Source organism: Protomyctophum bolini (assembly GCF_963924005.1).
Source record: "Protomyctophum bolini genome assembly, chromosome: 8".
In the NCBI taxonomy this organism is placed as follows: domain Eukaryota; kingdom Metazoa; phylum Chordata; class Actinopteri; order Myctophiformes; family Myctophidae; genus Protomyctophum; species Protomyctophum bolini.
The window spans coordinates 23,008,841-23,021,897 of NC_137869.1; the positions used below are offsets into that span (position 1 = coordinate 23,008,841).

Below are 13,057 nucleotides of genomic sequence, written 5' to 3' on the forward strand. Positions count from 1 at the left end.
AATAACTGCAGCAATGGCCAATCAGAAATCTGAAAAGAACAAACAGTGGTTCTAACTTCTAATGTAGGAATGCTGCATGATGGATGCAAGTGGACTTCTGTTAGAGTAAAGTACACAAAAACTATTTTCATAAGCTTTCATTTGCTCAACACGTTTCTAGTACAGTTTATGATCCATAGCTGTATGTTTTGGTGCTATAAATGTTAACTTCTGAAAGGGGAAAAATACCTTACCTGATATAAGCTCCTGGAGGCTGTAGCGGTACAGGAGGTGGTCATGGCCCTGGAACTGCTGTGGCCCTTGGCAGAGGGCCCGACACTCCACATCTGCTTTGTAATAATCTACCAAGGCCTCCTCGAACATTACTATGGCCCCCTCATAGTCCCCTCGGTCATATAGCCTCACACCAGCTGTGAAGGAACGCTGGGCACAGAGAGAGAGAGAGAGAGAGAGAGAGAGAGAGAGAGAGGGAAATAAATACTGTAAATGCAAAAGCACTTCTTTTGTTGTGTTGTTTTTGTTACCATCGGAATGTGTGGTTTATTTCATTCTGTTTATTATTCTTTTTATGTTGTGTGCTGAAATGTAAAAACACTTTGAACTGCATCCTATGTACAGTATACAAAATAAATATTATTGTAATGAAAGTGCATTATAAAAGGTACATTTGACATGGCTTTTATAGACATAGAAAGAGAGGGACAGAGAAGGGAGAGAAGTAAAGGTATGTGGAATTATTTCTTCCTTAATAACCAGTAAGTAATGCGAGAAGCGAGGTTGTGTGCCCGCATCCGCCTGGGTGACGGCAGACTGCTGGGCGAGCACTGGCGCTTTGGCATGGGGGGTCAGATCAACATATGGAATGAATTCTGTACTGCCCATATATGGAGCGTGTCTTGAGTGTACTATGAGTGTACAGGGTTTGATGAGGTCAGATCAACATATGGAATGTCAGAACAGGTCAGCTCCATATTGAGATCTAAGGGTGGCAGCGGGGCCAGTGTCTTGAGTGTACAGGGTTCGAGGAGGTCTGGCCATATATGGATATTACTATATATGGATATATGGATATTACTAGTGCCGGCAGCTGCCGGCACTAGTAATAACGGAATTTAAGTCCGGAATTTTAAACCGGTCCCGTTTTAAGGTCCCTTAAGTAACCGGTCCCTTAAGTCCCGGCCTTAAAACGGCTAGACTAGTAACCAGTAAGACGCACAAACGCGGGAAGCGAACGCAGCTCGTACATATTTGGGTTTTTTTAAGATTTATTTTTAAGTTATTTTTTTTTTAAGTTAAGTTATTTTTAAGTTAAGTTTTTAACTTAGCCATAACCATATAAGGAGTCCCCAAAGCAGCTATACGTCCAAATATGGAGTGTGTTGCATCAATCACAAACAAATCACTCAGCTCCATAGATGGGTACAAAGGGGGGACACACGGACACACACACAGACAGACAGACAGACAGACATGATCTGCTAGGTCTCATAGTAAGTGCTCACTGCATTCGCAATAACTTTGGGGCGGGCCCGTCTAGAGTTTGAATGGACAGGTATCAGTCAAAAGGGAGACATCGAAGATGAGGGATGGATGGGGAAGGATCATCAATGGAATGTCAGAACAGGTTTAGCTCTATATGGATATCTAGATCTAAGGGTTTGAGGTTTGAGATGTAGAGTTGCAGGCCGGCTTATGCAGATATAGGTGATGATCCAGTCTTTTCCATGCATGGCTATCCAGGGTTTGATGAGGTCAGTGTTGTGATCTTCATATATGGAGACGGCCATATGTGGAGCATGTCACAAGGCATGACGGACTGACGGCCATATATGGTGGCGTGACGTGTCACGAGGCACGACGGACTGGCGGCCATATATGGTGGCGTAACGGACTAACATGTTTTGCAGGTTTTCATAGTAATCTGAGACCTACGGTTGCAAATAACCTTTACAGACACAGAGCGAGAGGAAGAGTGCGGGGGAGTGAGAGAGATGGACAGAAACACTGAGGAGAGGAATTCTCCTGGTAACCACAAACAGCACCAAGTGACCTAAACGAGTTCTCTCATTAAACTGCAGTGACCGCAAAAACAAAGGCCTCTTTCATACAGGACAACAGCCACTGTTCACCCCGTTCAGATAGCAGAGGAGCAGATTAACCCGAATCAGCTTCTGGCTGACTAGACAGTTTGGCAAGGTGCAAAGACATCTGAGGACAAAAGCTGGCAAAAAAGAAGGCAGCATGCTGCAGTGATTAATGATAATACTGGATGATGATAAAGATGGATGTCGCTCGATTGGTTCATAGCAATGATGCGGAATGGAGAAAAGCGTGAGGGTGAAAACAATGGAACAATAGAACAACTAGAGACTAGAGAAGGAGAAAGGATGAAAGAAAGGCAGTGAGGATGGATGGTGAGAGACAGTAGCAAGGATGGTACGAAAATGAATTAAAAATGGGAAAACAGAGAAAACAAAGCAAGGAAGGAAAGAATATATAGGCTAGGCAGAGATAACGAATAAACAAAGGAATATTGTTTAAAACTAAGGGTCAGAATCCAAACAGGGGGACTCAAGAGTTTGGGTCTCACCTGGTGAGGTCGGGCTTCACGGTCCACAAAGTGGTCCTCTTGGACGCCCTCCAGGTTCCGACCCATGTCAACATGCTCTGGATTGGCCTGGAAATAAGTGTGGGCCGCCGCCGCTGCCTTGTCGGGCTGTTTCAACTATGGAGACACAGGAATACAAAAGGATATAGATCAGATTTCTCTGGACAAACACTTGTCATAAACAATTTTAAACAAACACTCGACATACGAAAGTACATCAGAGGCAGAGGGAGGTTTATCCACAGTTCAAGTAAATGGGAGATGCTGTAGTTATTTGCCAGCTGGGGTCCATACACATGGACCGATCCAAACAACATGTCCCAGCATTTGGTTTATTTCATACAACATCAGTTGAGGGCAAGAAAATATTCCATGACAGCCCCTTCAACACATAAACACAGAGGGCCACAGTCCTGTCTCCAGCTGGGCGAGCAATGACTTTAGTTCTAACTTCTAATAATGTACTAATTACATGCAGAATCCAACAAATAAAAATGTATGAATAACTGGAGATAGTCTTCAGCGCTTGAAACATTCTGGCAACTTTGTAACTTATTATCACTTGCTGGAAAAAAGAAAAGTCAACATCAATAGAGTGCCGAAGTCCTGACGTCACTCCCACTAACCCTGGGTCACTGCGTTACTGTTGTATTGGAAATCACAAAGACAAATCTTAGATTGCGTCATATAAGAACTGTGTTCCAAAAATAAACAAACCACCCAGGCGAGGTACAGTATGTGACTCTGTGCCGTTTATGCTATGGCGTTTTGAGGACGTCTGTGTTTGGAGAAAAAACAATCTTACTATTTGGATAAACTAGCATTTTTTCACCGTCAGTTGATACTTCATATCCATACGAGTAAAATTGTCGGGTGGTTTTATAGTGTTAATGTGGTAGAATTATTGATTCTAGATGCAGCTAAAATGTGTTGGGTGGTAATGTAAACTTCTCTGTCCTGCTCACATTACGTTGCTGAATATGGGTAAAGTTGTGCCTTTTTAACTAAATGTACTTCAGATCAGATCAGAAGAGTGACTGAAGCAGGGCAAGGCAAGAGATCTGAGGAAGTTCTTCTTCAAATGCTCCTCCAAATGAGCCCCGACTGTCTGCCAAAAATAACAAGGTATGTTCAATCCATAACTAATTTATCCCATCAGGAATTTTGGAACCCGTTAGTAATTGAATAACTGACAAAAGTGAATATTTTGAAGAGACAGACTGTTCTCAGACTCTTCCCATCATTGGGGGCGAGCTGCCATCCTTTGACAGAAAGATCTCCAGCATGATGGATGAGCTTCCGTAGCTGACAGAATGTGGGATTCATGACAGTGTATGCATCTCAGTGAAATAATCATAGCGTTCCGCTCCTTAACTGAAACATTTGTGTAAAATAAACAAGATGAAGTACTCTGGCAAGGATTGTCATTTCATGAGATAAACAAGACAAACTAATTATTGCTTACTAGCGTGCGTGCGTGCGTCCTAATTTCACATGTGTGTGCTAATGGGGATATAAGGATATTGTACAAACTGTCATTAAATTACATCATTTTTAAAATGATAGAAACCAGCAATAGTCTTATCTTGGCAGCTGGCCAACCACGTCTGAAGAGAGCTAATGGCAGACTTCTGCATAGTGTATAATCCACTTGACCTAACCATTTGTAACGACGTAACCCTTACAGTATACGCCGCCACATATTAGTGACAGGTGTTGTTGCGTGAGGGCATGATGACATCACTCATTCGTGGCTGTGCCTAACTGAAAGTGAGAAGTTTCACCGGGAAGGAGTGACGTGTGCAGACGAACAGGATATTATTTTGCTTAAACCTTTATTGATAGTACCAATGGAGATGGACAGGGAACAGGGAGAGAGAGACGGGGAGTGACACGCAGCAAAGGTCATTAGGATCAGGATTCGAGCCCTTGACACACACACACACACACACACACACACACACACACACACACACACACACACACACACACACACACACACACACACACACACACACACACACACACACACACACACACACACACACACACACACACACACACACACACACACACACACACACACACACACACACACACACACACACACACACACACACTCTGACTGGAGACTTCCAAAACTGCTCATCCAGAAAGTTGCGTGTAAACATGCATTCACGCCGGCAAACATGCCCACATCTACAAACAGTCCCACATGAAAGATAAATTGAACGCCACAACAGACCACAACGTTTCCCAGGACAGATGGGAGAAAAAACGCGGGTATGAAGGTGGTTTGTATGCGATTCATCACATCACAAGGACAGGCCTGCACTCTCTGTTTCTAATAAAGACTTGGTAAATAGTTTATCGTTTCTCTGGGTCTGGCAGTGTACAGAGACTACACTACACACAGCAGATTGTATCAGCAAATTATATCCAGCCAACAGATCATACCATAGCCGTTATGTATCACTGTTCATAGACAGCAAAATTATGTGATTATGTCGATGCACGAGTGATCCCAAAGTTACTTAAATGAGAACAGTGATTATGCTGCCGTGATCGTAGGAGTCCTACTTAACATGGAATAGAGCACTATAGGGCACATCTGGAACTTATCTCCATTACAGGGTCTCAACAGATATTTCCAATGGAAATGGATTTTGGATAAAGGCCTATTAAGACAGTTTAACAGGTACGAGTCACTCGTGCAGCGACAGAAAACACTCTCCCTCCCGTGCTGGCTTCAGTTCCCACTTTTGGCTTTTGTCAGAGGTATTATTTCATCTAAAGTTCCGGCTGTCCTGTATTGCAGGCTGAAGTTCAGCTCTGATGAACACGCCTACAATACCAGACATTCCGCACAAGGTCTTTTTACGTTTCCCATCTCAAAAACAAATGCAATGCAACACACAGTAATATATAGAGCAATGAAAGAGCTGCATAGTCTTCCATCACAAATCAGACAAGTAAATTAGATTTTAAAAATAAATTGATGATGGTCAACACATTGAACACTGTTTAAAATCTTTCATACTGTAACAGTACTTAAACTGAAATTGTATTCATGGTTGTTGAGATGTTATATTTATTAATCACTTGTTTTATATTTAGTTGCATTTTATTTTTTTAACTCTTTTTCTTATACATATATTTTATGTGTGGTCCCCAGGAAGAGTAGCTTCTACTAAAGTAGTAGCTAACTAGAACTGCACTCTGCCGAGTGCATACTTGCTTGTTGCACACTAGTAGGCCATAAATGGCCTACTAGTGCGCAAGCAGAGCGCGCAAGTACTTTCGACCGCTACAAACCGCTACAAACTGTAAAATCTCAGTTTCTGCCTCTATGTATATGTCATTTGTAAGCTTGATTAGCAGTATACTGTGGTTACTTGGTTCCAAAAAGTGACAGCCGTTTTTTTCAACCGTTTTTATGTGTATGCAAATCTGTGCCTGGTTTGCTGGGACCAGATACCACATTACGTCATCGTTGAGAGCTGGGACCAGAGTACATGGTGTGTGTATATATATGTATGACTAGCTCTCAGTGATGACGTAATGTGGCATCTGGTCCCAGCAAACCAGGCACAGATTTGCATACACATAAAAACGGTTGAAAAAGACGGCTGTCACTTTGAAGAGACCAAGCGAAATTATTACTTGCGCGCTCTGCTTGCGCAAGTAATGAGGATCTAAATAAACAAATAAAATAAAACCACCCACAAATGCAGCCAATTGTGTTCGTTGGAGTAGCCGCCCCAAGCTGGCTCTCACTATATATATATATATATCTCAGAGAGATTCTACCTCTTACTTCCCCTGCCTTGGTGTCGTCACAACCTACTGTATGAGGTATCACGGGTGGACTATTGTTCCAGGAACTAAAAGGACTTCCAGTAACCTGGAAGAGGCATTCCCACCATCACACCTTCGCTCCTGCTACCCCAGCCCCAGCCATACACCAGTTAGCATCGCCATACATTTTACATCAAATCTTGGTAAACCTCAAAAGAGACTTTTATTCTCAAGGCTTACTTCATCTGGCTGTTACAATGCAGAGGAGCAACTTGTTTCTAAGAGGAAAAGCCATGATGTATCATGCAGACCGTTTTCCATCTTTCATTATTTTATAATAAATCATTTATTACATCAATACGTTGCACCCCTGACACTGAACATTTTCATATTCCAATTTTTTAATTATTTCACTGTTTGACAAAGTCTGGGGTCTTTCATCAAGTGGCAGATAACTTGAGAGAAGAGCCAAGAGAGAATAGAACGTGTGGGCACTGGGCAGACTTGCTGCTCAGTCACCTCTGAAAGGCCAGAGACTCTAAGGTGCCATCGAGTGCATTCCTGTTGAGGCGATGTCTTCCCACAGCTGAGCAGGAGCTCCTCTGCAGAGCCCCAGCGCAAGACGCAGAGGCTAGCTTGGCGTAGTGTGAATGAGACAGAGAAAGGGAGAGCAAGTCGGAGACCAAGACAACCCACACACTGGGACGAGGCACAGGGAGACGTTTTTGTGTCCCATCCAAAGTGTCACTGACTGAGTGCCAACAACAATGAGCTGCGGTATCCAGAAAAGAACGGTCCTGAGGGTTGAGAAGGGAATCAGTCAACCTACTGCAGCCACCTGGGGAGGCACTGGACACACCTGCAGCACGATTGCTGCTCCCCCCAGCCACCTGGGGAGGCACTGGACACACCTGCAGCACGATTGCCTGCTCCCCCCCCCCCGCCCCCCCTCCCCTACCCTCCTCCCCATACCCCCCTCAACCGCCTAAGGGAGTCGGGGACGGCCTGGCTCAGGCCAGAGAAGGAAGGGGATCAACTTCAGCACGCCACCCCACGGCAAGCACAGCTGTGTCCGCGGCCGTGCCAGAGCCCATTGTCCTGGGGCCCGATACATGCAGAGTACAGGGAATCCTTGAATGTGGAGGTTCTCTGTGTGATGTCATCATTATCGCCTGAGGGCGGGTCAGGGGGAGTTAATATCACTCAAGACGGGGTACGGTTTCATCATTCACTCACGTCAAAGTTAGTTAGAAAAAGCTCCAAGGATTGTAGTCTAACAGAACACTTAAAGGAGGGGAAATAGTTTGAAAACACTTAACATTTCCGAGTTTTTATTTTGAGTGACATTAAAATATATCCAAGTGTAATCGAATAAAAAATAAAAATGCTCTCCAAAATAGTAAAAGAAAACAAACATACGTTCAATTTCAATATTCTGCATGGGAGCTGTTCACTGGAAGCAGTACAGTGGAGGAACTGACATACAGAGTGACAAAAGGAATGAGTCATTCTGGCTCCATAATGGATTTTAAGTCATAATCAATATCGCTGACCTGCATACATCGATTTATGGAGGCGGATGATAGTGCTGAGGGTAACAGGTACGCTCGCCCCTTTTCCATCTCGCCCCACTACTCTACAGTACCTAGCTGTAAATAACAAACATAATTCATGTTTGTGATTATTTAAAAGGTATTATCATATTAATTTATCATTGTTAAGTTCACTCTGTATATCCACAGGCATAATAGCATGATGATACCATTACAAAACATGGGCTACTACATGGAAGAAATGTGATTAATAGAACGAAATTAACTGCTAGAAGGTCCTAAATTAATTAAGCAGTCACCGTCTCTGTAACATGTTGTTCTTTCAAAAATGTACAGAGTATAGAGATCGACTACTATCACTATGCAAATAAATCTGTATACAAGATAATTTCAGATTTCAGAAAGGGAGGGAAATACTAAATTAACTGTTAACTACATTAAAAGAATCGCGGGGGCGAGTTGGTAAAGGGGCGAGCAGTCTCGTATTCGTGCTGAGGGCTGCTGGGAGACAAAAGTGTAATCTACACCAACTAATTCAACCACACTACACCTAAGCTCACACCTGCTTTCCCCCCCCCCCGTTACATTATAAACACATTTCTCATAAACAAAATACCCCCTAAAGATGAAGGAGTGGAAACCTATCACAGTTTATGAGTTAGATTACACTTGTAAGAGGGAAATGGAAAATTATATAGCCTAAAGACTTCCGTGCATGGTTGAATAAAAAGTATTTCCGTTATCATTATTTCACCAGCTCAGACAAAGAGTGGAAAATTGAGGTTTTAGGAAAGTTTTGCTTCTTGACTGAATAATTTTCTCCAAAGCTCTATTAGTCCGGTGTTGTAAATAATTATCTCAAGACGGTTACTTCAAATAGTATTCATTAATGATAATTACTGTGCCTTTACTGTGCGAGCAATCCTTTTTTTTAGCAATCCATTTTACAAAGCCAAAATAGGAGCCCGAATTACATTAACCAAATAACGGTGCTAATGGAGTTATTAACCACTGACTGAACCATTGTTTTAAAAAAAAACATTTTAAAATATATTTAAAAAAAAAAGAAATCACACCTGTGTGAAGTGAGCGGTGCAACTCTACCGTGTGAGGGTCTCCGGGGGGTCCCCGCAACATCCAGAGCCCCAGGAATGTGCCCCGGAGGCCGGCCCGGTTAGTAACAGATTTTTTTTTTTTCGTTCGTTCGTTTACGCTCTTCAGACCAGCCATTCTACGTTCCACCATGAAAAGCTGGTCTTTCAACACATACAGTAAACCTTGTACAGAGTACAGTACGTACAGTTTTCCTCTCGCATGAATTTCAAAGACGCACCTGTAGAGGTGAATGAGTGCTGCTCAGTATGAAACCTCAGCTTGCCCTCCTTGCTCAAGAGCAACTTGTGTTAAAGCTGCTTGGACCGCCATGCCACTCTGAAGAAAATGCTCTTGATGTGGGCATCGGGGGTGCCAAGTCAAACAGCTATTTGCATGACTTGCTCCTTCGGGGCCGCATGCTCACTTTACAGGTATGGAAAAAGGACTGAGGTGGCGCCAAAAAGTAGAGAGGCTGGTGCAGTGATGAAGAACACATATATCCACACGCCACAAAAGCTGGGCTGGTGGTGACAGTTAAACAGATGCCCTTATCAGGGCTGCCACTAAGAAGTAGAGCAAGCACATTTGTTCTTAAATAAATGTATTTCGACAAAAGAATATTTCAGTGGCTGCCTAAGATTTCCCAATAAGTTGGAAACTTCTGGTAAAGTAGATTGGAGTCAGCGCTCACTGCTCAGGTTAGAAGAGAGGCAACCACACTATTTTATCTTTGATTTTGTTTCACTAACATGTACTACAGTATGATTGATTTGTTGTATGCAACTTAAATAAACAAAACCATACAGCTCAGATTTACCCTTCTCACCAGCCTTTTCATGGGTCTGTTCCCCATCAGGGACCCATAGAAAAACACTCCCACCTACGCAGTAATCACTATAGCATGTAGTTGAGGCCATACGTGTAGAGCGTATGTCTGTGGCTCTTTGTTACACAAATATTTCTAATTACTGCAGTTACACATTACATTACGCCAGTTAGCCCTGCTAATCCTCAGCTGACAAGGACATGACCTTCCTGAGAAGCTATTTTAAGTTATTATTGGCTGCCTACACTACAATATGGCTTTGCAGAACTTAGCACTGTGCATATTTCAGCAGGCAGATTTGCTAGCATGATAACAGCAGCCATGCGCAGCCAATAATTGTTTTACCTTTTTATGAGAGCAAAAAATACTGTCTCCTCAAAAATGAGAGGAAAAAATAGAATTCATGGAGATACCATATCTTAGGAATGCACTTGGGAGAAACCGCCACATCGTTACGAAGCGATCCTTTATCTCTGAGGATGTTGCAAGCTCAGTTTACATGTCGGCAGACATAACAAGTGGATAATTAGGTTCAGTGTGAAGGGCCTTTTCTCTTCAGACAAAAACACATCTTCAATTTAACCTCACTGTTGCACAAGTTCTGGAAAGTAGAGGTAAAAAGAAAGGTGAGCGTGGAAGTGTTTCTACGTGCGGGAGGCACCTTTGAGCAGATTGTGAAACATTGAGACACTGCTAGCAGCAGGATGCAAACCTCATTCTGTACGATTTTTACACCTCAAATTGTGGAACTGCAAACAGAAGGAAGGCCAATCTTTGTTGCACTAGTACTTAACATTCCATCCAGCTGTTTGGAAAGCACAGATTCCCCCATCTGGGGCGTGATTTAACGGGACTGCATAAACATCGTAGTACATTTCCAACCAGATTGCAGGTTTACTGTCACTGAACCAATATTTGTGTTTTGAGGCAAAGTTTAAAAAATATTCTGGACTAGGTGTTTATCCTACAAACAAGCATGGAAACCACACAGTGTCTATCTTTGGTATGCTAACAAAACCGTGTACTCAGATGTGTGTAATGAAGCCAAACATTAGCAACTCGTAGACACAACACAAGGGATAGTTTATGACCAGTAAGACGCGCAAACGCGGGAAGCGAACGCAGCTCGTACATATTTGGGTTTTGGACGTATAGCTGCTTTGGGGACTCCTTATATGGTTATGGCTGAGTCATGGTGACGTAATCACTCAGCTCCATATATGGGCACAAAAGCGGGACAGACACACAGACAGACAGACACACACACAGACATGATCTGCTAGGTCTCATAGTAAGTGCTCACTGCATTCACAATCACTGCGTTCGCAATAAAGAAACCTATAGGAACATGTTTCAGATAGGGAGAATTCCAGAGGAAATATTAGGCCGTGATCTGTAAAACACACACCTGGGTTTAACTGAGATATTGGAATTTGAATAATCCTAAATGCATTTTCACAAGAGGTTGCAGTTAATGAGAGATTAATGTGTTTTAAGCAGCCTTCTAAATATTTATGGTGCGGTGTAGAATCCCTTGCCTATAAATCCTGTTTGATGTCATCAAACAAATTTGTTCTGTTCTTTGAAAATGCTTAAGCCTTTAAGTGTTGTAAATAATGTGGATGACTTTCAATAATGTGGATGTTTTCATCAACACAGGGCAGCTATACTGGATTGTTGTTTGTGCTAAATGTACTTGAAATGAGCGATTAAACTATCCATATACAGACATGACTCACGGTTTCAGCAAAGAAAATGTATTTGATTTGATAGTTTAATATTTTTAATTAACAGACACATAACTAAAGTACCATAACATTAATTATTGGCTGACTCCTGGATAAAAGGTTCTGGTTTAAAATATAATAAAATAGACCATTTCACAATACGCTGTAAATCACCAAATGGCCCCATGATTGAAGTTTCATTTTCCTGGCGAGGAAAGAAATATACACCCATTTTTATCTCAAACAGACCATTTCATAGTCCATGTGTTAGCTGTAGTAGCACTGTAACAGCGATGTCTTTTGGGAGTTGGCATCATGAACTTTTAAGTATAGGAAAACGCATGCGCAAGCCCATGGCCTGCTGCGAGGGTAAAATGTCCCCTTGATGAGTAATGTCGTAATTCTATAAAAGCGGTAGTCTTCCTTCCATTTCAGGTCAGTTCAAAAGCACACAAAGCATTGATTCACTGTTCAGGGAAGGCTTTGGAATTCTTGGAAACATGAAAAACAACTCCCGTCTGGTGTTTTATCCTGTATTTCCATTGGACGACCTCCTGCTGTAGGAGAATTTGTAGACGAGTATCTAATCAGAGTTCACTTTTACGTTTGCCAAGAGTCACCGATTTTCCTTACACACATACGTACACTGTACAAGTACATGCTTGGACGCACGCACAAGCACTGTATGCAGGCACAGCCACACACGCAATTTAAACACTAAATGGAGGGTACCGGCGGTGACGTGAGCATGACGCTAATTGAGCAGGAAAACATTACAGTTCTACAAATAAACCGTTCCATAATGGACCCTTAAACAGGCCTTTTCATTCCTAAACAACCTTGATGGACTAAAACAGCTTTGGGACATGTCTACTGTATACACGCAGGCCACTGAATGTTACCACTGTACATTACAGGTGTGAATAAGTCACTTGATGTCTCGGCTGACTGGCTAAACTAATCAGACGGCGGCTTGTTTTCGCTTCACCGCTAAAGCACACAACACTTTAACGCAACATCAGGGCTATAACTCACATCCCTGCCATGCTACCCACAGTGAAGCATGCCTACATTTAAATTAAAACACAACTAGGACATGCTAAGCGCATGCTGTGGAAAACATGCATGCAGGGGTGGGGGAAGGAAAAGTGAGGAATTATGTTTTGTGACATCATGAGTTGAGAGGTCAGGGCTCCCCTTGTCGAGCATGTCGTCCTCTTTCAACCTCCCCCTCTCCCCGTCCCTCCTCCTCTCGTTCATCTCCACATGCTGACAGCCCTACACACTGGGCTCTTCTCTTGCCTGTCCTCGCCCCACCCTGGCCTGAGCCAGCACACGTTCTTCCTATAAGGTCATGCCTGTGGAATGCCTGAAAAAACCAAGCCGCCATCACCACTGTAAAAAGCCTCTTTCATTGAATCAGGGCTGTCTGGAGACACGAAAGACCAGG

At 42.8% G+C, this 13,057-nt stretch overlaps 1 protein-coding gene across 1 annotated transcript in view; it reads right to left on the reverse strand.

The window, feature by feature from the left end:
- p3h2 (prolyl 3-hydroxylase 2) overlaps nt 1-13,057 on the reverse strand; it is an 84,520-nt gene that overhangs the window by 24,609 nt on the left and 46,854 nt on the right. Inside the window, exons 2-3 of the mRNA XM_080770333.1 lie at nt 2,591-2,725; nt 234-423 (exon numbers count right to left, since the gene is read on the reverse strand). Coding sequence (XP_080626459.1) covers nt 234-423; nt 2,591-2,725 — 325 coding nt within the window. The remainder of the gene's footprint in view (nt 1-233; nt 424-2,590; nt 2,726-13,057) is intronic.